The 27,628-nt window shown below is 35.0% G+C and overlaps 1 protein-coding gene across 5 annotated transcripts; it reads left to right on the top strand.

The window, feature by feature from the left end:
* The first annotated feature begins 4 nt into the window (after nt 1–4).
* On the top strand, nt 5–23,779 carry LOC126712868 (ankyrin repeat-containing protein At5g02620-like). 5 transcript variants are annotated; one of them, XM_050412370.1, is made up of 6 exons: nt 5–172; nt 6,039–6,647; nt 9,298–9,402; nt 20,096–20,625; nt 22,685–23,006; nt 23,401–23,779. In XM_050412370.1, the coding sequence occupies exons 2-6, from the start codon at nt 6,071–6,073 to the stop codon at nt 23,433–23,435; spliced, it is 1,569 nt and encodes a 522-aa protein (XP_050268327.1). In that variant the 5' UTR covers nt 5–172; nt 6,039–6,070; the 3' UTR covers nt 23,436–23,779. The 5 variants fall into 5 exon arrangements, with proteins under 5 accessions (XP_050268327.1, XP_050268325.1, XP_050268326.1 ...); XM_050412368.1 differs by having other exon boundaries at nt 6,039–6,278; nt 6,360–6,647; nt 22,685–23,779; XM_050412369.1 differs by having other exon boundaries at nt 6,039–6,278; nt 6,363–6,647; nt 22,685–23,779.
* The last annotated feature ends 3,849 nt before the right edge of the window (nt 23,780–27,628 follow it).

Here is a 27,628-nt window from a genome sequence, read left to right on the forward strand (position 1 = left end):
TTGAAAATTTTGAAAGCTGTTGTCTCATTTAATGACTTCAGTATTCACGCGGGGAGTGGGACTCTACTCAGTTTCGAACTTTTGTGCTCACTCTCTCTGCGTCGTGCCGGGGCCAAGGTCTGAACCATAAGCCGCACTCAGCTTTGTATCCGACTTTCTCTTGCGCCAATCGGTTAGTTCTCGCTCTCGCCCACCCCAGTTTAGCTTGCTTTTCTCAGTTTATTTATTTCTTTGTAGAAGTGAGAAGTCTACTCTCTCACTCGCACATCTGATCTTAATGGGTTCTAAGTTCTAAGTTCTGAGCTTTTTATTCTTCACTTCTACTGCTAAAGGGTTTCCTTTGTTGGGATCCTCTTTTTTTTTCTTTACAAAAATGCCTCTACACTTGTATGTTATCTTTAAGTAAAGATAAAATTAAAAGATAACGCGGTAAAAATATAATTCTAATTCCTATTACAACATTGCCTAAAAAATAGAGTTACTCTTTTGTTAGTTTTCAAATTGTTTTATTTACTTATTTTTCAAAATAAAAATTATATATAAAAAATAAAGACTTTTTTTTTTGGTGGCTATAAAATAGGACCATGAAGCCCAACTTTTTCACTTTCTTTTTTTCTTCTCATATTCTCCCCTTTATCAAGACTTAAACGTTTTTTTCTCTCTCTCTCTCCCACATGTTTTTATAATTTTGTTTTTGTTTTTATTTTTTCAAATCTCTCCTTCTTTATTTTTGAATTATTAAAAAACAAGTGATTTTTAATGTACTCCCTTTTTTTTTTTTTCTTTTTAATGATTTATTTATATTGGTGTTTGAATTGTTTTCACTTCACATCTGTTTGTACTTTTTTTTTTCCATTTTAATAAATGTCTTTTCTATGTTCAAAATAAAAATCAATATACATGTGGTTGAATTGAATAGAAGAAAGAAACGTCTTAAATTGAGATGAATGGAAAATTTGACATTAGACCAAAAAAACCCCATCACACGCGCGTGTGATAAGACTACTCTATCTATACTATTATTTAATAGATTTCTCCTTTTTTGGAATCCTTATTTTTTTTTTTTTTTGTTCAAAAATACCTCTACACCCCTATGTTTAAGTAGAGACAAAACTAAAGGACAATCTAGTAAAAATACAATTCTAACTTCCACTAAAATATTGCCTAAAAAATAAGATCCTATTAATTTCAAATTGCTTTATTTACTTATAAATTAGATTCTCAAAATAAAAATTATATATAAAAAATAAAGACACGTTTTTTTTTTTTTTGCTATAAAATAAGACTACTAAGTTTAACGTTTTCACTTTTTTTTTCCCTTTATCAAGACTTAAATGTCTCCCTCTCTTTTCTTTTCTTTTTTTTTTTTTTTTTTTTTTCTAAATTCTAATCTCACATTTTTTTTTGTTTTTGTTTTTATTTTTTCAAAATTCTTCTTCTTTATTTTTGAATTATTAATGTAAGGACACAATTTGTAACGACCCATAATTTTGTTGGGTTCGCACGTAAAAAGACTAAAACAATATCATTTATAGAGCGTGGGTTTGAAAGGCTAGGCCTTGGTCACCAGATGGTGGATTTTTCGTGGTATTCATACATAGTTAAATCGTGTTCGCTCTAGGAGTCTTTCTCCTGGAGGCGGGCTGGGAGACTCTGGTTTTTGGCCATTTTTCCCAGCCCCTTTCCCCGGATTGCTTGTTTCTTTCTTTATATTAGTCTGTATTCCTTATCCTTCGTCCACGTGTAGGATCGACTTTTTCAAGACTGATACTTGTCCCATCAGCCTATACCCAGAGTGGTTGGGGGTGGTTGTAAAAGTTTAAGAGCATGACTCTGTCAGGTGCAGAATACTTTATTACAGTTTTGGCAGCCTTTTAATTGTGCTGTCTCCGCACTGTGGTTGCTCTTCCTTTTAGGGGCATTTATGGCATGCCGAGCAGGAGCTCTTCCTCGGCCATTTCCTTAGGCCGTCCGTAACTCTCATGATGCATCCTCGGCCCTGTGTCTCCTCGGCGCAGGCCTTGGGCCTTAACATGAAATGGGCTGGGGTCACAAACTCTCTGGCCCCACAATAGCCTCTCAAAATCCTGCTGTCCGACCTCTTAGTCGGACAGGAGGGTTTTGGTAATGCCACGCCTTTATTGCGGTCTGCTTAGATCTGCCATTCATCAATGTGGGTGTCTCTTCATCTGTCCAGGAAACATACTGGGCTACGAGACATTCCTTTGAATTCATTCATGATGTGTTCCTGCCGTTTCATTATCCGAAACGCGCCTTTAATGATTTCCCTTTACGAGACCATTTAAATTCGACGGTTATTGATGGCATAGGGAAGTGGAGTGGGCATATTCTCGTTTACAGATTTTCTTGGAAATTTGGATAGATTAAATGCCTCCCGTTTTGCCCTTCATATAAGAAGAAAGGCAAGAGGTTACCCCTCTTATACAGAGACCTTTTAATCCTTTTAAAGTCTGAAACCCTTAGCTTCCCCCAGAGTTTCCTTTATCCGCTAGTTTACACCTTGAATTATGATATGTTCGAGAGAGGAGCGGGAATGAAGAGACCATACCCTTCCTAGAAATGCTACGTTCTTGTGAAACTCAAAATGGCTCGGTCAGGGCAGGGATGGCAGAGAATCAAGATACTTCTCATCCTCCTTTCAGCCAGAATCTGAAGCAGGGGCTCGTCGCGTCAAACTTTTGGCGCGACTGAGTTGGGGTCACCCATTATCAGTACCAGCCACTCTCTTATGAGCATAGCTAACATGGCACCAGCGTGTTAGGAGTCAGGACTGACGCAGGGACAAAGTATCTCTGCTTCTTCCTTTCTTCCTTCATTGGTGCCTCCTTTTGCCTCCCTTTCTTCTTCTTTCCCATCACCAGATCCATCTTGGTGCTTTTCCTTCTTCCTCTTCTTCTCCTCTCCCACCAAGGAAGGTCCTCCTCTCAATATGGGTGCTACTGGGGTAGAATTTGGAAAGACTTGGGAGCAGAGTTTAACAAGATTTCTGGCTGTTTGTTTGTTTTTTTTTTTTTTTTTTTTTGTAACTCGTTTTCTATATAGGTTTGTTTAAGCCCTTCATTGTACGTTGTAATACCTTTTTATATTAATAAAAGTCATCATTACTTTATTTCGTATACTCTATCTCTTCTTTTTGAAATGGTTATGTCGTGAATAGACGTACTACTTTGTGACTTCTTTTTTATTTCTATACTCTGAACGATGCTTAGGGCCAAAATTCCAGTTAATAAAAAGATCTTGTTCTGTGCTTATTGAAACTATCCAACATAATAATACCGAATTGAACAAATGATACTTAGGGCTGAAATCCTTACTAAGAAAAAAAGGAAAAGATATTATGATGAGCTTATTAGGGCTGTTTGGCATAATAACGCCGACCTAAGAAAACAATACTTAGGGCCGAAATCCCTTACTAAGAAAAAAGATGTTATTATGAACTTATTAGAGATATCGTGTACAATAAGACCGACTTGAAAATGGGTTGTATACCCCAAATTTGAACGAGGTGATGGCTGACTGCTCGATGCCATGTAGGAAGTAATCATCCGAGGATATATAACCCAAAAATGTACAGCCCCTGTAGGCTGCTGAGTAATAAGGCGTTTCGCCATCTTCCTAATAACTTTCATAGCCTTAATCTTTTTTGGTATCTGGTCCGAGAACTGAGCGACTTAGAATTCTTCTTAAGTAGCTGGCTTCTCTATAGGTTTGAGTCCGAGGACCATGCAATACATTGGTTCTGTCCAAAACTTGATATTTAAGTAGTTGGTTTCCCCATAGGTTTGAGTCCGAGGACCATGCAATACCTTGGTTCTTTCCAAAACTTGATTTTGATAAGTAGCTGGTTTCCCCATAGGTTTGAGTCCGAGGACCATGCAATACCTTGGTTCTGTCCAAAACTTGATTTCTAAGTAGTTGGTTTCCCCATAGGTTTGAGTTCGAGGACCATACAATACCTTGGTTCTGTCCAAAACTTGATTTCTAAGTAGTTGGTTTCCCCATAGGTTTGAGTCCGAGGACCATGCAATACCTTGATTCTGTCCAAAACTTGATTTCTAAGTAGTTGGTTTCCCCATAGGTTTGAGTCTGAGGACCATGCAATACCTTGGTTCTGTCCAAAACTTGATTTCTAAGTAGTTTGTTTCCCCATAGGTTTGAGTCCGAGGACCATGCAATACCTTGATTCTGTCAAAAACTTGATTTTGATAAGTAGTTGGTTTCCCCATAGGTTTGAGTTCGAGGACCATGCAATACCTTGGTTCTGTCAAAAACTTGATTTCTAAGTAGTTGGGGGAATTAACCCCTCGGCTATGGCGCGGGACCTTGGTTTAGGGAGATTAGCTCCTCGGCCAAGCCCCTAGAACCATCCGTGCTGCTGACGCTACGAAGCGCAGTGCCTAGTGAAGAAACGTAGCCCCTAGTGGAACTTTGTGCTAAAACACTACACCTGGCTGTTGGAAATGATGTGAGTGATTGTCTCAACCCACCACCTGTGCCAAGACACAAGTCTTTCCCACAGACGGCGCCAATTGTAAGGACACAATTTGTAACGATCCATAATTTTATTGGGTTCGTACGTAAAAAGGCCCAAACAATATCATTTATAAAGCGTGGATTTGAAAGGCTAGGCCTTAGTCACCAGACGGTGGATTTTTCGTGGTGTTCATACATAGTTAAATCGTGTTCGCTCTAGAAGTCTTTCTCCTGGAGGCGGGCTGGGAGGCTCTGGTTTTTTGCCATTTTTCCCAGCCCCTTTCCCCGGATTGCTTGTTTCTCTCTTTATATTAGTCTGTATTTCTTATCCTTCGTCCACGTGTAGGATCGACTTTTCCAAGACTGATACTTGTCCCATCAGCCTATACCCAGAGTGATTGGAGGTGGTTGTAAAAGTTTAAGAGCATGGCTCTGTCAGGTGCAGAATGCTTTATTACAGTTTTGGCAGCCTTTTAATTGTGCTGTCTCCGCATTGTGGTTGCTCTTCCTTTTAGGGGCATTTATGGCATGCCGAGCAGGAGCTCTTCCTCGACCATTTCCTTAGGCCGTCCGTGACTCTCATGATGCATCCTCGGCCCTGTGTCTCCTCGGCGCAGGCCTTGGGCCTTAACATTAAATGGGCTGGGGTCACAAACTCTCTGGCCCCACAATTAAAAAAGCCGATTTTGAATGTACTCCTTTTTTTCTTTTTAATAATTTATTTATGTTGGTGTTTGAATTGTTTTCTCTTCACATATGTTTGTATTGCCCTTTTTTTTTTTTTTTTTTTTTTTCATTTTAATGAATGTATTTTCTATGTCCAAAATAGAAATCACCATGTGTTTGGTTTAATTGGATAGAAGAGAGAAATATCTCAAATTGAGATGAATGGAAAATTATGAGACTAGACTCAAAAAAGACTAGTATTTTTAATCGCTTCCATCTCTGGCCCGCCCTTGATTTGCCTTTCTCCACATTTTTTTCCCGACAATCTAGGCCTCTACAACTCAGTCACTTTTTCAAGAACTTTTACCTTTTAGCCTTTTGTTTTATATATTTTAATTTTCATAAGTTTTTTGTTTTTCTTCTAAAAAAAAGTATTCATTTTGTTTAAAACTATCACATTAATAAATGATAGGTCCTCCTTTTTTTTATTTTATTTTAATTTTTTTTTTTTTTTTTTTTTTTTTTTTTTTGAAATAAACACATACATGAGGGAGATGGAAGGGGGTTATAGATCCTGTTAGTTACGTTAATATTTGACGTACGTTAGAAATTTATTATTATTAATTGTTACAATGTATATAAAAAGTTATAGTTAAGATTATTATTAGTTGCATTTTTTTTTTTGGAGTTGAATTTTTTGTCGGTAAAATGATTACTGAAATTTTGACTTTAAAATTCATTTTATGAGTACAATTTTACTTCTTTGCTATTTATTATTGTTTTGAACTAATTTGAGGTATTTTTTTTAAAATAATTGTAATGTTGCTGTGTCGTGTGTCATATTGTGTCCGTATTCGTGCTTATCTTTGGGAAACAAGGTTACCGTTGAGATAAGAAGAAACGCATAACAATGGATGCTGGAATGTTCAAAGCTGCAATTGATGGGAATGATGGTTTCTTTGATGAAGCTGGGGGTGTGAATCTAAATCTTACGCAACTGACAGAGGGAGGGAACTCTGTTCTTCACGTAGCAGCAATATCTGGAAAGGTGCAAATCGCTCGAAGGATCCTCGCGATAGATTCACAACCATCACTTTTGTGTGAGAAAAATAGGAAAGGTGACACTGCACTACATATTGCAGCGAGGTTAGGGCATTTTAACATGACAGAACATCTAATAACTTGGCCAAATGACCCAGAAGGTGGAGCGAAAAAGGAGCTACTAGAGATGGAAAATCTGGAGAAGAATACAGCACTGCATGAGGCTATAAAAAATGATCATTATGACATTATGCAGTTACTAATTAATGAAGACCGAGGTTTGACTTCTCTTACAAATAATGCTGGGGAATCTCCTCTCTTCCTGGCAGTGGATAGAGGATTTTACGATATTGCTATTCATATCCTAGAAGCTGTTCCAGAATGCTCCAATGTGGGAAGGAAAAGCATGAATGTCTTGCATGCGGCTGTCATCCGTACACAAAGAAGTAAGTATTTAAACTCTTGCTATACCCCATATTTTTCTTTTCTTTTCTTTTTGTTTTTAATTTTTAATTATTGGTTTATACTTTATATTGCAGTAAGATTTATATTGTAAACTAAAAAAATACGTACAGTATTATTTGCATTAAATTGTACAGTGTTATACACATTTACTTAATCTACCATGTAAATTTTACATATGATGTAAGCTAATACTTTTTCTTGGTTATTTAAATTTTAAAAAAATAAACAAAGTATACTTCTTCTTCTTTTTTGCTGAAATAAACAAAGTATACTTCATTTAGGTAAAGAGCTACCCTAATAATATTGGTACAATAGACAACAGACAACTTATCTAGCAGCAATTTCAACTTCCCTTAAAAGTTATTATGAAAGTTACTATGATTTCTTTTGAGTGAAGTTATGATATTGCTTTATATTAAAATTCATTTTCCTGAACCTTGTGTGTTTATTTCTAATATATATATATATATATATATATATGTATGTATGTGGGTAGCAGCAATAGATATGCTTAGCAATCGTGTCTTACAAAACTTCCAACCATGACCAACTAGTTGCCATCCCAGCAACCCACCATCACAGCCGCCATAATCAAAACTCACTAGATCAACCAAAGCCCAGCCAAAATCCACCCCTACCACCACTATAGCCACCAAACCCATAGACAAAATCAACCACCACACCCAAACACAACAAAAATTAACCCCCACCATCACCACAGCCACTAAACCCATAGCCAAAATCAACCATCATACCCACCAAATCCACAACCCCCAAACACATAACCAAAATCAACCCCACCACCACCACAGACACCATCAATACGATCTCAATCCCGATGGGCTTACCTGGTGAAATAGAGAAGGAAAGGAGTGAGTCGAAGATCGAGATGGAAAAATAGAAAAAAGAGGAGAGAAAAGAGACTGAGAAAGAGAGCCATGAGGTGTTCTGCGGCGGTGATAAGAGGATAAAAGTGAGAGTGAGGGTTGAGAGAGAGAGCGAAGAGACTGAAAAGGAAAGAAAGTAACCCACACCCACCAGGGCCACGAGAGAGAAAGAAAGTAATAAGATAATTGTAGCAACTTTCTAAGTTACTAAAAAAGTTTTTTAACTTAAGCATCATTGATGAAGAGTTTTTTTTTTTTTTTTTTTTTTTTTTGGGGAGTTTGAGGTGTTAAAAATAGTTTTTTTTTAACACCTCTATTGTGAAGTTTCTCACAAAACTTCCTACCCTACTATACATAGGGTAGTCCTTCGTATAATCGTATAGAAGCCACTAACCTTTTTTTTTTTTTTTTTTTTTAATTTCCTCACAAATCCTCTATCAAGAAGACATTATCATAGAAAATATAATGAATTCTGTAATTCTTTTCACATATACTCTTAATATTAATATTTTGTATAAATATTAAAATATTATTTATTTTGTTAGATGTCCTCTATCAAGAAGACATTATTATAGAAAATATAATGAATTCTGTAATTCTTTTCACATATACTCTTAATATTAATATTTTGTATAAATATTAAAATTTATTTATTTTGTTAGATGTCCTCTATCAAGAAGACATTACTATAGAAAATATAATGAATTCTGTAATTCTTTTCACATATACTCTTAATATTAATATTTTGTATAAATATTAAAATTTTATTTATTCATTATTTATTTTGTTAGATGTAAAATATTAAAATATTCATTTTTATAAAAATAAAAATATTTATAAAAATTAACATTCCATGAGGTTTTATAAAATGACACTCGTCTAAATTATGGATAAAATAACACTCTCCATGAGTTTTGTATAAACTATAAATATAATAGATGAAAACATGCACTGTTAGTCTCTCACAGTGTTATTTTTCTAGTGGAATTTTATTTTAAATTCCTATTTATTTATACAAATCTCAACAAAAAAAAAAAAAAAAAAAAGTTTCATTTGATCCAAAGTTTGGGTAGGGATATATATATATATATATATATATTAAATGGAATATTCCATTAAGAAAAAAAAAATTTTTTTTAGAAGAATTCCGTTAAGAAAGTGAAACATAGAATTATCTTCTTTTATATATATATATATATATATTATATTATATTTTATTATATTATATTATATTATATGTATGTATGTATACATACAAACTTTAAAGGGGGACTGTCATAGTTTGGAACTTTGGATGCAATGTTATTAAATGAAATTTTAAGGAGATTAGTATAACTTAACCCACACTCACATGCACACAAGAAACATAAAATTCAACATGAGATGACTGGAATGTGAGAAAATTGAAGAAGGAAAAGAAAATCTTAGCAATTATTTTTTGCATTCTAATAATCGATTTTTCTTTCAAAAAAAAATTCAATTGAATTTGAAATTTATAATGTCTGTTTTGTTTTATGATTATTGCTCTTTGTTACTATGTTAAGAAATTATTATTGATTTCTGTTTTATGCGGCTAGAATTTGAACAATGTCCCTTATTTGAGGGTAAGAGATTTAACAATACAGCTAACTGTTTTTAAAATGGGTTAATAAACAATTTATCTTCCCAAAAAAAAAAAAAATTATTTATAGATGGTTAACGGCGTTTTCACTAACTTTGGCGGCTGTGCATTTATTCCCTGTAGAGGAAAAGGCTGCTTGGCAAACAATCTATCATTTCCTTCGTGCTATTCTCAAGCTCTCTAACTCAGAAAATGAACAAGCTACAAAATGCGGCATGACAATATTAGGTAAATTTCTGCATCTCCCTGCTTCAAGACAATTTTCATGGTTATTAACTTTTTTTTTTCAAATATTATAAATTTTCAATTTTATAGGACAACAATTGCATCATATAATAAAAGTTCAATTATAAAAACAGTCGGTAGTTATACTCTCATTAATTATTAGAACTAGCCTCACGCGCGTGCTCAGAGGCTCTTCTATTTTTTGGGTAAGGATTAAATTAAAGCATTTATTATAATTTGGAATTATTATATTTTTCATCACAAAAAAAAAAAAAAAAAACCTAGGGGTGTGATGAGTGTCATGTGTGGAGAAATAATTTTCCAATCACAATAATTTTTCATCACAAAAAAATCTAGGGGTGTGATAGGAAAATTATTTCTCCACACATGACACTCATCACACTTCAGCTCAAAAATTGCAATTAACTTGATCAAGGGAGGCATCCAATGAATGGAGAATGCTATCATACGTGAAGAAAAAGAAAAAACTATTTAACTTATGCAATTAATAAGTAGTCTGTAAATATCTGACAATACTCTCTACTCGAACCTATCAGTTAAACTTATGCTTTAATTAAACTTGCGCATTTTCATAATAATAATAATAGAAACATATTCATATCCAAAATAAACCAAGAATAATTTTTTGATTCTATTTTTTTTTCATAATGTGGTGATGGATACAAACGGTTATAATAGAAGATCAGGTTTTTTATTATTTTTAATCATAAATGAACGTTAAGAATACCACATGTCTAACCCTACTATTTTACATGTCCATTCCAATGACTCCTCAATGCAATCCAAAAAGTTTGTGCATATGTGAACCTAAGAGAGATAAAAGAATTAGGGAACCAAGTATTTTTTTTTTTTTAAAGTTTAATTAACAAACCAACGTTAGCACGCATGTTATTAAAGAGAAGTTAAAATTTTTTAAATTTGATAGTAATGCAGTTTCTTAGGAGTAAAACATGGGAGAGTGGAATTCAAACAATTTGTTAGGAGTAAAATGTGGGAGTGGAATTCAAACGTGTTAAGGGTTTTTTTTTTTTTTTTTTTTTGAATTTGAAAAGAAAAAGGGTCGGCCATAGTTTTTTTTTTTTTACAAAACGTAGGATTTTTTTTTTTTTTATACAACGTGGCTTTTTTTTGTTTTTAGTCACCACCAACATTTCAAAATTAAATTAAAAAAAAAAAAAAGAGTTAACGTGATACATATATATATATATATATAAAAGTAGAACTCAAATTTAGTGCAAATGCAGTTAGAAATAGATAATTGTGGTTAACCTTTTGATAAAATGAAAAACCTTTTTTTTTTTTTTAAAGAAATACTAAAATTAAAAACCTAATAAGAGAGTGATGGACATTGGTGACCTTATTTTTTTTAAAAAAAAGTCACTATCTATTCATGAGGTGATCATGGTTATAATTTCTTAAAATGTAAACAAAGGCTATTAAAAGAGGTAAGGGAAGTCATACTGTTTAACTGTTGGAGAATGATTTTGAATACTTCTTTTGTAGCATAAGACAACCCTGTCTTTGGATCACAATACCTACAACATGAAATGACAATTCATTAAGAAGTACAATGGTGGAGTATATGAAGGAACCATTTATTTCAAAATTACATTTTAAAATAAAGAAGAAGGGGGGAAAAAAAAAGAGTTAACGTGATACATATAAGAAAAAAAAAAAGTAGAACTTAAAGAAAGTGAATCATAAACAAAAGAAAATAAAATAAAGAGGAACTTGCAAAAGATAGAACCTGAAAATTTGTTGAAACCTCTGACAGTAAATATCTTTAATATGAAGAAAAAGAGAAGATGATGTAGAGCTAAACTAAATGTCTTTAATTTGAAGAAGAATGAGAGAGAGAAAGTGAGATAGAAACTGTAAAGCGTACGTGAGTTTGTGGTTTTAAAGTGTAGGAGATTTAATTTACATATCTATCCTCGGTGGTTGAAAACTTGTAAGTGGGTATGATGAGGGTATCTTAGGCATGAAAAATGTGGAATCCAAACAGGGGAAGCCCCTTAAATAGTAGTATAGATAATTTATTTAGGTAAACTGAATTACTTAAGTTTCACTAAGTTTGAAATTCTACTCTAGATAACTAAAATTCGATTACTGAAACATTCATTAACATTGATTATTGTCTATAACAAGTGTGTAAATTGTAATTAAATATTAAAATAATTTGTCTTATTAATCATTATTATAGCTTACTTTAGGTAAAACTCTATGTATTAAAATAGTTAATTAATCTAGGAGAAACTATAATAAAGTTTCAAGTAGTAAGATAGTTTCGATAATATTTGTAAAATATTTTCTTTTCATTTACATTGAATTTTTAATTAGTTTGTTCAATCCCATATGATAAATGATAAAGGACGGTTTAATTTAGGTAGATCTTTATTATATAAGTTTCAAAAAATTTAAAATTCTAATCCAACTAAAATTTTTTTACCAAAAATTAAAAAAAGTAAAGGTTGGGTCTTAACTACACTCTTGTTTACAGTATTATAACATAAATTTAACTTATTAACTATTAGGATAGTTTAATTAATTCACCTAAAATCATGTTACCTAAGTTCCAAGAATTTCAAAATTCTACTCTAACTAAAAGTTTATTACTAAAAATTTTAAAAAAAAATTAATTAAAAATTATTTGAATTATCTATAATAAATTTGTATTTTAATATAATAAAACGTGCACACTACATACTGTATGAAGTACAATCGTTAATTATATGTTTCAAGTGAGACTTACTAAGTGTTATGATAGTTTTGGTAATATTTAAAATATATATTTTTTCTTTTACATAATTTTTTTCAATTAATCCATGCTTCACAGGAAACAGCTTGTAACCTATTAAAAGCAAACCCAAATACATCTTAAATTGTATAATACAAATGTGAATTGAAAAATACTACTTTATCTACTGTTAATGTCAATAATTTCCTTAATTTTCCCTAAAAATACAACATAACATAATTATTCTTAACATGATAATATTCTAAGAAATTTATACAAGGGTCTTTCTATGGTAATTAAAATACTTTTGGGAGTATCCTTGGAGATTCAAGGAGTCCCTTATGAATTTAAAGGGTTTGTTTCCAGCTAGAACGATATCTGGCTCGTTCACACTTTCCATTCTGTGTCAGGTACTAGCTTTTTTATTTATTTATTTTTATATAGAAGAGTTAGCTTTGATTGTTGGTCAAGCATGTATAAGATGTAAGTACTCATCAATAAAGTTTAAATGTTTTATGCATATTTATTATGTGAAAGCACTAATGTTCTAATTTTTTTTTAATGTATGACCGAATTAGCCAAATTTCAGCAAATAAGATTTTCAAACCCCCCCTCACCCCGGGGCCCAAAACAAAAAGAAAAACTAAACTAAAAAACCCTACCCTCATGTCTTATTACCTGTCATGCGTAATTTGCCCGCCAATGTAATCATCCACACACACCGATAGCACAGATACCCTCATTTCCATTCCAAGATTGCTATATGACACCCGCCACCCCAGACGAAACAGAAACGCAATTGACCCACAATAGTTCGTTATAGTTAAGTTTTTAGGTACCAAATAACTAGTGCAATGTTTATTAGGCGAAAAAGGAGAGCAAAGATTGCTTGGCAATTCGGTAATCACTATCTCAAATCACATTATCAAAGTAATACATTATTCCCCAATACAGGCAAAATATTTAACAAATTCATGGAGCCATGGAGGGGCTAAAATGTAGTCCACTTTAGCCACCCCAAACTGGCAAACTCCATGTCCAACTACAATCAAAGCATCAAAGTAGTGACATGAGGTTGCATTTCTACAAGAAAACATTCATGACGAACATAGTATTTTTTTTTTTGGTAAACTTCAATGTATTAAATCAAAAAGACAAACAAACAAAGGCATCTTCCTCACAAACAACAGCCAAAGAGGCTGGAAGATTGCCTGGAACAAAACAGAGAGAACCTAAATAGTTAATTGCGTACTTTGCTGTCACATGAGCAACAGCGTTTCCACTTCTATTAATCCAACTAAAAAAACAAGAGGAAAAAGACTTAGCCAACTGACAAATATTGAAGACACTGGTAGAGATTGCCCACACGAGGAAGCCTGAAGGGTCCAAGATGGCATCAATGCTGCTTTTTGAATCATTTTCCACTACAATATTCCTCCAATTTTCCCCATACGCAATGTTCAAAGCCCATAGGATAGCGTCGGTTTCAGTAATAAGAGGGGAGCAGAGAGGTATGCTTCTAGCCCAGACTTTAAGCACAACACCACGTTCATTTCTAGCAATTACTGCTAAGGTCGCCTTTGATTAGGAGATGGCTGCATCGACGTTAAGCTTGACAGTACCTGCAGGGGGAGGCGCCCACTTGACAGAGTCCTTACTTATTTAGATGGGGAGTCTCACAAGGAGATAAAATCCGAGAGTATTCCTTGAATTTAGAATTGATCCTCAAACAGGCTGCATAAATATTAGCAGGACTTGTAAGATGAAGAACCTCATTCCGGGTGTACCAAATTTCTTCCAGAGTGATTGCCATATTGAGAGTAACTCTCCAAAGGTCTTGGGATTGGCAGAGGGCTGAAGGGGGGTCTAGGATGACCTTTATAATATCACTGGTGCTAGTGAATTGACCATAATCTGGTCTGAACCCCCAACAAGCCCCAAACTAGATAGCTTTCGCTGCTTGGCATCTAGAGAACAAGTGAATGGCAGATTCTACCTCTTGGTTACATAGTACACAACTCGGGTCGGGAATGTCCAAGCGACACATAAGGTTTTCCCTTGTGGGAAGAGCATTGACAGCTACTCTCCATAAGAACATTTTTAATCTTTTCGGGCCTCTGATTTTCCAAATTTTGGACCAATTCACATCGGAAGGAGCTTGAGTGGGGAGATTCAGCATCAGTTCTTTGTATGCGGATTTCACCGAGAAACAACCTTTGAATTCAGGGATCCATATGAGCTTATCAGGTCTAGGCCTTGATGGTAATGGGATGGAAAGGATGGCGTGTGCTAAACTGGGGTTAAAGATGTCAAGCACCAGTGATGTTTTCCAAGTGTGGAGCTCATGATTGATGAGGTGGGCTACCTTCATGGGCGATTGTACCAAAGACTCCACCTTTGGAGATGGGATGAAGTTTTGAACCCAAGGCACCTAAGGATCCAACCACATATCAACGAATCGCCATCTCCAATAAGGAAGCAGGCACCTTTCTTGATCACTGACCTTGCTTTCTCAATTGCTTTCCACGTGGGGGAAGCATATTTAGATGCATCCACCCGAAGCCAATCCTCTTTGACCTTGTATTTGGCTCTAAGGATTCTCATACAGAGGCTATCCCTTTTGTTGCTACCATCCAAGCTAGTTTAGCCAGCAGAGCAGAGTTGATACTTTTTGTTTTTTTGAACCCTAGGCCACTAACACTTCTAGGGCAGCAAAGATTTTCCTAGCTTCTCCAAGCTATAAATCTGCCTTCCCGCTGAGAGGGTTTCCACCAAAACCTTCTAGCTAGTGCGTCCAACTTGTCACAAACCTTTCTGGGGATATCGAAGGTGGACATGGAGTAGATGGGGATGGTTTGTGCTACTGAGTTGATTAGAGTCTTTCTCCCTGCCCAAGACAAACATTTGCTTCTCCACCCAGCAAGTTTAGCTTCGAGTTTACCTTGGAGAAAAGCAAAATCCTTAGAGGGGGCTCTAGACAAAAACATCAGCGCTCCAAGGTAGACCGCATCCTTTTTTAAGCTTTTAACTTGGAGAATACCCTTTATGGACCTACGGGCTTGGTTTTGGGTGTACTTGGAGAAGAAGATACTTGACTTGTTTTTATTTATAGCTTGCCCTGACCATCTACAATACTTTTCAAGAGTTTTCACTAGGCTTGCTGCATCTTTTCTAGAGGCCTTAGAGAACAAAACCACATCATTGGCATACATCACATGAGTGATGGTTGGGCCATTGATACTTGTTTTAATGCCAGCAACATTTTTTAGTTTAAGCTCATGGTCGATCAATCTGGATAAAACTTCCTGCCCTAAGATAAAGAGATATGGCGAGAGTGGGTCGCCTTGCCTTAGCCCCCTACTGGGTTTAAAACACTTTAACTTACCCCCATTCACAATCACCTTAAAAGACATCGATGATACGCAGGCAATGATCCAACTCGTGAATGTTTCATTGAACCCGAAGTGAAGGAGGACAGATTCCAGAAATTTCCAATTTACCTTGTCGTACGCCTTTTGAAGATCAAGCTTGATTGCCATGAGGCCAGGCTTGGTTTTACGAGTCTTGAAGCTGGAGTACTTCCTGGACAATGATTTGATTTTCAGCTATCCACCTATTCGGTATAAAGGCTGATTGGGTCGGAGAGATCATTTTGTCTAACAGAGGTCTGATCTTATCCACCAGAATTTTTGAGATGATTTTGTACACCACATTACACAGATTGATTGGCCTGAAATGGTTAACTGAGGTGGGGTTAGAAATTTTTGGGATAAGCACAATTAGAGAAGCATTTACCTCTTTAGGCATTGAACCCCTGATGAAGAAAGAAGTGACTGCCTTTATAATGTCATTGCCAACCATAGGCCAAAGTTGCTTGTAGAAGAATGTTGGGAAACCATTAGGTCCTGGCGCCTTCAGGTCTTGAATCTGGAATAAGGTTGCTTTAATCTCCTCCGGAGAGGGAATGCATAGAAGGCTCTCATTTTCTTCCTCGGTTATACATGGCAAGATCAGATGCTCAAGGTGCTCAGGGAAGCGGATATCCTTTTTTTTGAAAAGATTTATGAAGTTGTTCTGGAACAAAGTTCTTATTTGGCTTGGCTCATTAATCCAGGACCCATCCTCCATTTTGATGGCATCTACATTGTTACTTCTTTTGCGAATGATAGTGGACAAATGGAAAAACTTAGAGTTTCTGTCACCCATTTTGAGCCATAATTCTCTGGATTTTTGCTGCCAAATTACTTCACTATGAAGAAGCCACTCGGAGAGCTCAGCTTGGAGGGCATTTTCCACTAACTCGTTTTCCTGCGAAGTTTGTTTGTCTTGAACCTCCTTTATTTTCTTGAGTAAGGAATTAATTCTGTCCTGGCATCGATCGAAAACCTCCTTGTTCCATTTGCGAAGAGCTTCTCTGGTGGATGCTTGCTTCTTATAGAGTTTGCTGAAATCCGACCCTGCTACCTCAATATCCCAAGCTTTCCTAATAATCTCAGTGCACTTTTCATCCCTGAGCCAAGCTGCCTCAAATCTGAATGGCCTGTGAGCAAAACTATCCTGCGGATTTGTATCTAGGAGAATTAGGGCATCATCAGAATTGATTGCTCCTAGATGTGAGATGATTGCCTTTGGAAAAGCAAGCCGCCACGAAATACTAGCCACTCCCCTGTCCAATTTTCTTTTAATTGATGCTTTGCCCCATTTACCTCTGGCCCAAGTAAACTTGTTCCCTGAATACCCGAGATCCACCGCATTGAATTCAAACAATAGTTCCTTGAGATAGTTGGTTGCTGAGGAACCACCTTTTTTGCCGCCGATTTGTTCATCATCATTAATGATGAAATTAAAATCTCCAATACAAGCCCACGGACCCTGGTGGGACTCAAGCAATGCGAATAGATTTACCGAGGCTTTACTCTTCTTGGAGTGATACGATGGCCCATAAAACCCAACCAGTAGCCACTCACAGCACTGGTCAGCTACTTTGACAGCAATTAGATTTTTATCAAAATCAACCACATTGATAGATAAACTATTTTTCCACATAATACACAAACCACCTGCACTTCCCTTTGCTTCAACAACAAATTTATTATCAAATTTAACATAACTTTTAACAAAATCCATACGTTTCTCATTTGTTTTTGTTTTAGAGAGGAAAACCACATTTGGTCTTGCCCTTTTTATTTGAGCCCTAAGGGCTCGAACTGTCGAGGCGTTGGAGATGCCTCGACAGTTCCAACCAAGGATTTTCATGGAGAGGTTGGGGGCATGATGAGGCCCGCCTCCTCGGCCATAGAAAAAGATGGAGAAATTTCACAAACAGAAACAACATAGCAGGAAGAGGGGTAAGTGATAGGATGAAGCTCACCATGCTTAGCATCTTCCTTATCTTGCTGCAGAATATAACAGTCCAGCCTAGACCTTAGGATGAAAGATGTCGTGACAGGGTCAAAGTACACCGGTTCAGGCCCTTCAATTGCTTCCCTCAAACGCTTGGAAAATTTTCCTAGCTCAGATATGGGCACCTTCCTTTTCTGAGGAAAAGCATGAGATTCTAATGGCAGGTGAGAATTTGTGGTAGTGTTTAAGGGTTATGTTTGAGAAGGAGAAATGTTTCCTATGGGAGAGATGATTTTTTGGGATTGATTCTTATGAGAGTTTAGCTCAGGCAGAACACTTTTGTTTGAGTTACTGGGTGTGATTGGTGTTTTTGGGCTTTCCGGGTTTGGGCTGTTTGATGTGGTGACATTCAGTGGGCTTAGCTTAGGGGGTGGGTTGTAAAGGTTGCTTTCTTGCATATGTGAAGGGCCATGCTGCTGAGGTGGGCTTGGGCTAGTCTTTTGGGGTGAGTGGTTGAGCCTAATTTTTACTGGAGTCAAGAGTATGAAATTGTGGGAGGTGTAGCTGTCTACAGTATTAGCAACGGGTGGGGACAGGTGGTGATTCTCATGTGCCAGCTGTGTCTTAACCGTACTTGGATTTTCGGACGCACACTTAGGTGTGTCCTTCCCCACGGAATCTACAACGTCCTTGTCCTTGGTTGTCCACGTGTCCGTTTTCAGGAGGGGACCATTGGGTTGGTTATACGGTGATTGTTGCTGGTACTCTGTTCCAGCAGAGCAATGGTTGCTGGAAAATGCTGCGCTACTTGGGATAGTGGCTGGTACGGAGTTGGGCGCAACTTCAAGGATACCCTCTGGCACTTCATCATTCCCTGCTCTGAGCCACAGACCTACAGCCTTGAAGAAATTACCAGAAGGATTTTGGAGTTGAAACATCACCGAGGAGCAACTTTTTTGATCATGGCCAATAACTCCGCATCGATAGCATAGGTCTGCTATTTTCTCATACTTTAATCCGATCCACACATGACTTCTATTTGGCCGAAGAAGGAAGACACCTGGGATAAGTGGGTTGGAAACGTCCACCTCAACTCTGATTCTGAAAAATTTTCTACACCCACCACCAGGATCCCTAATCAAATCCATTTCCATGACTGCACCCATTTTGGACCCAATCTTCCTTATGTTTTCTTCCGTTTGCCAAAGGGAAGGTAACCCATGGATCTGAACCCAAATAGTGGATGTTGAAAAATCTACCTCCTGCCAAGTTAGATCCGAGCTCCACCGCTTTAGGATCATGTGGCCACCTCTTATAGACCATGGTCTCGTCATGAAGACTTTGTTGAAATCCACTTCGTGGTGGAAAGTAAACATGAATACCTCCTTGCTCACCCTTTTAACTTCCATCGGAAAAACCGTTTTCCAGGCTTTTGAAGTAACTTCTTTGACCATGCTGAAACTAATAGATTTAGTGGTGATGATTTTGGCTAGTAGAATGAGGTCGGGTGCAATTGGGGTTTCTTGGTTTGGAGGGAGCTCTATTCTGATGTCCTGGCATGAGCATTTTTCCGTCCTGGATATAAGGTCAGAGACCTCCATAATAAAGAGAGTGACGGGTCGATGAGAGGTTTAGCTCCCTTGTGAAGAACCGGTGAAAGGTTGGGGGTAAAATATGATGGGAAAATGGAGTGAAAATAGAGGGTAGAGGATTATGGTTATGGCCGGAGAGGAATGGTGAAAAGGGGAGAACAGAGAGACTAGCTCTGGTAAAAGGGAAGGGAAGGAGTACTATAGCATTACGGAGAGAAAACTCCTATATACGAACATAGTATATAATGTAGAAATCAAATATATTTTTTAAGTACATAACAAACAAATTGGGAATCAGCTTATCAGGAACCACAAATTTAAAATGCATTGCGGGGCAGGGCAGCCGGGCTTGGGCAAGAATTATGGGTAAATTTCTCTCTTACTTTTACTAGTTCGGCAACCCATTTGGTCGTTTCAGATGTAGTTGTCAATTCGGCAACCCCAAATCCGATTAGTCCCTCTCTTCTCATCAAAACTTCATACCGTTAGAGAAGAGATTAAACACAAGCAAAACGGTGTCGTTCCTTTAAATGCCTGTGATGAGGCGCGGGAAATTCAATTTTAATGTCCACATTTCTTGGATTATAGTTTCCACATTTCTTGGGTATAGTTAGCTTTATATTATTAATTGTATAAATACTGATGTAAGGGTATTATTCTCATTACGCAAGATAAACAAAATTTCTCAATATCTCTCCGGCTCTCCCTGTGTATTCTCTTCAACTTTCTCTCTCTCTCTCTTTCTGATTCTCTCAATATCTTGCTAAACACTCAGTGAAAATACTTTGATTCTTGTTATCCTGGCTTTTTTTTTAAGAATTATTTGCCTGGCTTAGTTCATAGAAACTCTGAATTTCTTTACATGCGTATCATAAAGTAACAATAAACTATGCTGACAACAATATTCTGCCAAATGACTCTGCTTTTATTAGTATTTCTTCACACATATCTATTGAACATTACCATTCTTTTGCAACTTGATCTTTTCTTTATCTTTCTGTAGATTTTATGGGTAAGTTGTTAGAAGCTTGTCCATCTGCAATTGTAGAAGCGGATGACTTTGGCTGGATTCCTCTGCATTATGCTGCACATTTTGGCAATGAAAAATTTGTCGATCTATTTTTGAAAAAGAACATGTCCCTTGTTTACATAAAGGACAAGGCAGGCATGTCTGCTCTTCACATATCAGCAAAAGAAGGGCATGCTGACGTAACAAGAACACTTATTAGCGTATGTCCAGATAGTTGTGAATTGTTGGACAACAGAGGTAGGACAGCTCTTCATCTTGCTGCAGAAAGTGGAAGGAGTAAAGTGGTGAAAGTTTTCTTACAAACATTGGCTTCTGAGGATCTCATAAATCAGCAAGATGAGAAAGGAAACACGCCTTTTCATCTGGCTGCCATGAAACGGCATTATGAACTATTGATGATGTTGGCAAAAGACAGAAGAATCGATTGGATGGCTGTGAACAAGGAAGGGATGAGTACTGTTGACATTATTCAATCAGATAAACGACCTAAGTCGGGAAAAAAGGTAAGCCTTGTAAATCTAAAACAGTAGACCGAAGAAAATTGATGCAAAATTATAGTTTTATGAAGAAAAAAAAAAGTTAAAATTATGCTGTTAGATTATTAAATTAAGTAATTAACCATGTTTCATCAACTTTAGCTTTTAGGAGAATTGATAATTTAACTTGGTATTAAAATATGAAGTCTTGAGTTTAATTTTTGTCTCCTCTACTTTCTCACATGTGAGAGAGAGTATTAGAATTGGTAATTTAACAAAATTCCCTCTCATTTGGAGAGAGAAAATGATAAAAATGAATAGAATACAAAGAAATTTAAAGAATATCATTTATATTCTTTTGTTTGGAGTTTTCTTCAATTTTCTCTCAAAACCCAAATTTTCTTTCTTCACATTGGGAGAAATTGGATGGAATGAAATAAAATTTAGTGAAATTTTGATTGAAATGTCCATGATTCTCTTATGTGTTTTACAAATTTTATGTAATACCTCTTTCTTATTATTTGCCTCACTTTACCTAATCATAGCTCATAATTTTGTCAATTTTTTAATTTGTGTAACTAAATCTTGTTGTCTTGCTTTTTTTTTTTTTTTGTTGGTACTTCGATAATTGGGGAAGGAGGGATTCTGATTTTGGAATGTCTCTATTGAAAACACCATCAATTCATAGGGACCAAAAGTAATCATTTTAAGCTTGTTAAAGATTAAAAGTGACAACTTTTAAATTTTAGATACTAAAATTGCTTTGGGGCTAAATTTTAACAACACAAAGAATATTTTGGCCATGCAATTTAGAGTGTTCTTTGTATTGATTTTTAAAATCCCAAATTAGACTCTTTGTCATTTATATGTATGATTTGGGAGATTAAGATTCTTTATAGTTTTGGGGAGGTAATTCCACCATTTTTTAAATTTTATCCATTTATTTTGAAATGAATGAGTTTAAGATTTTAAGAAGAGTCATGACTAGGAACTGATGCAGATTGGTTAAGGAAGAATAAAATACTTTAATATTTTATGTTGTTTTCTTTTTTTCTAGTTGAATTAGGATTTTAATTGTTTTTTTTTCCTAGTTAAATTGTTTTTCCTTTCTCAAGTAGAATTACGTTTATTATTTCTTTTCCTAAAAGGAGTAGGAGAAATTCTATTCTTATAAATACTCTTTATAGAAGGGTTGATTATTGATGTTATGCGTTAATTAATAAAAGTTTGTTAGAGATGTTTTCTCTATTATTTTGCCTACTAGTCTAGTGTTCTTGTAGAACTTAGGTTTCGTGGAAAAGTTATAATAATTGTGTGTTACAGATTCTGCTTCTACACGCCTACGCTGCATCAGGAACAGAACAAAAGTTTACAACAATTTCATAACATTTTCAAATTAGTATATATTACAATAATAATAATAATAATTATTGCACATATAGTGGGTCCATGTGTAAGATGATAGACTAATTTAGGAATGTTGTGAAATTGTGGTGAACTTTTTTTTGTACCCCTAACATTTTTGTGATTGTTATTTGTAGTGCAAAAATAGCAATTTGGGTGTTTTAGCACGCCTAATATTAATGCTCATGCGTTAGTTAATGACATTTATTATAAGAACCTATCCGTTCTTAAGGATTTATGGACAGGGACTAAATTCCAGGACAGTTAACCTAATGGACAGGGACTAAATTCCAGGACAGTTAACCTGCTAGAACTGGGAAATTAGAGAGATATTGAGATGAAGAGAAGTAGAGTTTCGTTTATATTTTGAATGAGTCTCATACAACCAGAAGCTAGCCTTTATAGTGTCCAGTAACGAATTAAGTGAATACAACGCATCCCAAGGCCCTAGCACCGGCTTATTTTCACCAAGGAAATGGCAATTGCCCAACTTACTTCAATTACATGATTACATACTTCACGAGTCACACCTACACGTGTGCTGTATCGTCATGGTATAGAATCTGCTGCCGCACTAGTGAACTGATGCAAGTTACTGCAAATGGACATGCAACTTAACAACAACTGCCTCTGTACTAATTGAGTGACAGTATCCTAACAATTTCCCTCCAAACACTTGCAGACAAAAATCATGTCAAAGTTGAATAGAGACGACATCGGACTGAGTCTGGAACGAATTGTTGACAGACAGACTACGGAAGTGCAGACTCTTGATACAGAAGGACATGGACAATTGATTCAAGAAACAGACAGAAATGAGTCTGCTGCTGCAGAGGTCAGGACTGGAATGGATGCAGCCAACGGTAATGCAGAGCAAAATGAAGAAAAAGAAACACCAGAAGCTATTCGGAAAATGGCCGACGTCAATTTGTTGGTATCCACAATCATTGCAAGTGTCACCTACGCAGCGGTCATCCAGATGCCTGGTGGATACGACAACAACGGTAAAGCAATTTTAAGCACAAAGAAAGATTTCATAAGATTTATGTCTTTCAATGCCTTGGCTTTTCTGTTTTCACTGGTCTCAATGGTCGTCCAGTTCTGCGTTGGGCATATTAACGTAAGAGGAAATTTCGTTCCCTTATACGCAGCGCTCTGTCTAACATTAACTGAATGTTCTATTATCTACTGTGCCGCCGCCTTTTTTTGTGCTATAAGTGCAACCTGGACCGAAGGATTGACTGTTCTTTTCACCAGGGACAAAAAAAGGCGTACTTCTAGCTTTCCGCCTAATTTTGATGCTACTAGTACTGCTTTAATGATTCCTAGTATATTCTTTGTGACTGTCTTTTTTATATTTAACAAAAAATACCTTGTCCCCATTCTCCCGTATATCAGTGGCCTCCTGCAGCAGGTTTGATTTCATTACATGAGGTGTTACCTGTTACGTGTTCAAATATTCATCGTGTAATCGGAGGGCTCAAAGCACCAGCAGTTAATTGTCCTGGTCTTATATATCCTCTCTCACTAGTGTGATTTCATTCCAGCGAGCCTTCTGCACAACCAACGTGGTCTTTTTCCCGCAACAACACAGTGCTCTGGCCGGCAGATTGTTTTATACTTTTGTGTATCTTTTATCTGTATCCGAAATTAAATAAGAATGTCCGCTGCGATTTGCTGCATCGGCCTCTATGTAATTGATTGTTTTCACTTTTAGTTTGTGAACAACTTATCATTTTTCAGGCGATTATATATATGGTTGTGTTTTATATTTTGATGTAATTTTAATCAAGGTTATACACTTATACTACTGATCAACAGCTTTATTAGAATAAAGGCAAAATCAAGGTGGTAGGGGTAATTCTCTCAACCTTGCCAAAAATTCCCCTCTATTTTGATAGTTTTTTTATTCCTATAATATTTTCTGTTTTTTTGTTGATATATATATATATATTTATGCAAGATAAAAATTCTATATTAGCCTAATGGTGATATATCTCTTTTATATATCAAACAATTCAAACCCGATCAGCTCCAAAATTTTTTTCTAGAGTGGTTATTAAAAAACTTAAATTATACAATATTTAATAAAAAAAATAGTCATATCTTATTATCAATGCTACAAACTATATTTCTTTCAAAATTTTGGTTAAATAATTTTTATTTTTTATTTTTTTATTTTTTTTATTTTTTATTTTTTGTAAAGGCTCAATATATTGTTAAAATGACCAAAGTTTAACTACAAACTTATTGTAGCCTAAGACTACAACTTTTACTAAACAAATTAACATGACTACATATTTTGAAAATCTAACCGTTGAATTGTATGTATTTTTTTTTTTAATTTTTTTTTTTATGTTCTTAAAACACAAGTCAAGTTTTATGTCAATCGGATGTTATTTACTATTTGATTCATAAACTTATTTTTGTGTATAATTTTAGACTACAAAAACTCAAAAATTAAACATTTGATTGATGACATAAGCTATTTATCTTTAATTTTCTTGAAGTTTTGCAAGCATGGAGGATATAAGAAAAAAAATATAATCTAATTGTGAAATTGTTAAGATTCATATCCAATACAAAAATATTAAGTGGAGTTGTAGTCTTAATCTACAACCAAGTTTGTTGCTAAATTTAGTCCAAAGTTTAATTATATTGGACTTAAAAAAAAATTAGTGTGGTCACACATTTTTTTTAAGGTAAGAAAATCATAAAAATTTTAAATTTTATATATAATAATAATTATTTTTTTTCCAAGCCAGGATGATCCTGTGACCACCCTAACTCTAACATGGAGCTGCCAGTGTTCAAACCTCACTTGAAAATATGCGAAGAAAATGTTTCCTATTTTATCAATGTTTATTTATGTTCAAAAGTTATTCTAGAAAAACAAAGATAAATTAAAATAAAAAAATTAATTGAAAAGAAAAAAAAAAGCATAAAAAGATATTGTTACTGCTTAAAGAGTTTAAATAATAATTTATTATTTTTCATAAAAATGAGTGATAAGTAATAAAATTTGAAAATAATTATATAATAAATTTATCAGTAATTTCATATTGCTTTCAAGTCAATATCTAAAATCATTTTTTTTCTTTTTTTTTTTGCACCAGTCAATATCTAAAATCTTAGATGGAGAAAGGGTTACCATATATGGTTTAAAATTGTTACGATTTAATTATTTTGAGAGTTTAACGTAAGTTGTCCTTAAGGTATACGTCTAATAATCATTACATAAAAATTGTTAAGGTCTTTATTTTCCCCCATTCATCATATATATTTTATAAAGGAAAAGAAGGGGTCTTGGGCTAAGTTCATTTAAATCCCGAAACAACCCAAAATTCATCCAATCACATGGATTGGGCTTTTGATAGATGTTTCTCATGGCTCACATTTCTCTACTTAACGGAATGGGCTCACAGCTCACATATTTTTCTACACAATGAATTGGGCTCATGGCCTATGTTTGTCACGCATTCTTGTCGGTGTTGACATTATCCGCGCATGAATATTCTAAATTTCTAATATAGTAACTTTACTCTTTATTGGTGTAAACGATGAAAATCAGGGAGATCTTTATATGAGGTGATGTGCTTCTTCTTCTTCTTCTTTTATAAAACCGAACTTTTAGATTTTTTTTTCTCTTAATTTCTTTTTTAGTTTTTTTATGCTTTGGGAGGAAAGAAATATAAAAGAGTAGCAAAAATATAAATTTACTCATATTTTTAACAGAGGTGGATAACGAGAGACAAACTGAACTTATCTCAAGCAGGTAAATTGCCAATTTTTAAACTACATGTAGGTAAAGTGCCAATTTTTAAACTAACAAAGTGTTTTACAAACAAATCACAAGTAGACAAAATGTTTTTCAGACAAACTACAAGTGGGCAAAATATAATTTTTCCTACATTATATATAAAATTATATAAATATATATATATATATATATATATTTGTGAATTAAAATCGTAATTATTAGCCTTTTAGTATTGATTAATTGAATTAATTTCATAACAAAAATTATTTTCAGATATTTGGAATTGGTTTGTTGTAAAAGTTTGTTAAGAGTTGCCTTGAAGAAATTAATGAACACATTTTTTTGCTCATGCAAAGCTAGGTTCTCGTTCAAATGAAACCAATTTCTTGTGAGCGAAACTAAATCTCTATTGAGCGAATCATTAATGCAAATAGAAAGTTCGCATGTATTTTGGCTTGACATTTTCTCGAGAGAAACTGTTAAGAATTCATAACCTAGGTTTTGCTTAAAGAAGGATTCTTGCTCAGTTGTTAACCTACCTTCTATACTTGTATAAACTACTCAATGCAAGACTTTTCAATAGAGAGAAATGTTAGAATTATTATATCCCAAAAACAAATTTTATGATTTCTTAGATAATAAAAACTTTCATTTTCACATACTTGATTATAGAAGCAAAAAATGTTCGTCAGTTGTTAGCCTCATCGGAGCTTATGACGAGGTTACATTCCCTACAAAGATGAAATAGAAAGGCACCGGAGTGGTGTTAGCCAATAGTTCTCAATATCTCTCAGAGAATAAGAATGTAATTCTGTATGTTTAGAATTCTATACCTTGATTCTAGTGCTTTGTGTTCTATTTATAGCCTTCATATAGCCATAGGGAGCCTCATTATTAGTGTAACCGTTATCGACCTCTTAATGTCTCTTCTGGTTGTTTAAGTAACGTCTGCTTGAACTTAAATAGAGGGGAAAATTACACTTTACCACCCTAAACTATGCACTAGGTTACACTTTGCACTCTAAACTATTCGAACACACACTTTGCACCCTAAACTATCACACTTATCACACTTTGCACCCCAGTGTTACTTTTGTTGTTATGTTTAACGAAATGCTACTGTACATGACAAGTACATGCATCTTGCTTAGGTGGAACAAATTTAAAAGACTAAAACATTATTTTTTTTCAAAATCAATTAAAAAAAACCCGAATGTTTTTGGCCTTCACTAACACTCTTTACTGCTGCAAAACATCGGTTGGTAAATGGCTAGTTCTAGTCATGTTATCAAATTAGGCTACTGACAAGTTAAAAGGAGGAACCTAGTCATGTTTCACATTTAAAACCAATGGCCATGTTGAAGAATCTACAGACAAGTATAAATGACTTAATCGTGTGAGATTCTGAAAATGAGCTTCAATTAAGACACCCTCCTAATGATTATTGCTAAGATCCAAAAAGGTCAGCATCGATACTTTTTCCACACTTTTCGAAATAGTTCCATTGACGTGTTTCCAACGAGAAAAATTTGTTGTAGAGATGACGTGTTTCCTATAGAATTTGGAATTGAACCCTAAAAGGAATTAAACTCGAGGTGTAAAGTTTTCAACATCTTGAGAGTGCTCCCAAAGAGTACGGCAATATACCCCCAAGCAATCTATTAAAACCCAAAAGTAGCCATTCTAGTTTGCTGTTGAAACATTGCAACAATCTATCTATAAACTCAGTTATCTCCCTACTTATACCATTGTTCGTCAGAGCAAATGTTTGCAAGTTGCAAAATTTACCAAATGAGAATGGTATCCTACCAGTAATGTTGTTTCCAGATAAATCCAAACTGCTCAAGTTGGTTAGATGTCCCAGAC

This window comes from Quercus robur, chromosome 2, assembly GCF_932294415.1.
Source record: "Quercus robur chromosome 2, dhQueRobu3.1, whole genome shotgun sequence".
Lineage (NCBI taxonomy): Eukaryota > Viridiplantae > Streptophyta > Magnoliopsida > Fagales > Fagaceae > Quercus > Quercus robur.

Bases quoted from the DNA above. Each gene is read 5' to 3' on its own strand.
- LOC126712868 (XM_050412367.1), top strand. From the start codon at position 6,071: ATGGATGCTGGAATGTTCAAAGCTGCAATTGATGGGAATGATGGTTTC. The intron at 9,403-20,095 runs GTAAATTTCTGC...ATCTTTCTGTAG, and splicing joins ATGCGGCATGACAATATTAG to ATTTTATGGGTAAGTTGTTA. The intron at 20,626-22,684 runs GTAAGCCTTGTA...AAACACTTGCAG, and splicing joins GACCTAAGTCGGGAAAAAAG to ACAAAAATCATGTCAAAGTT.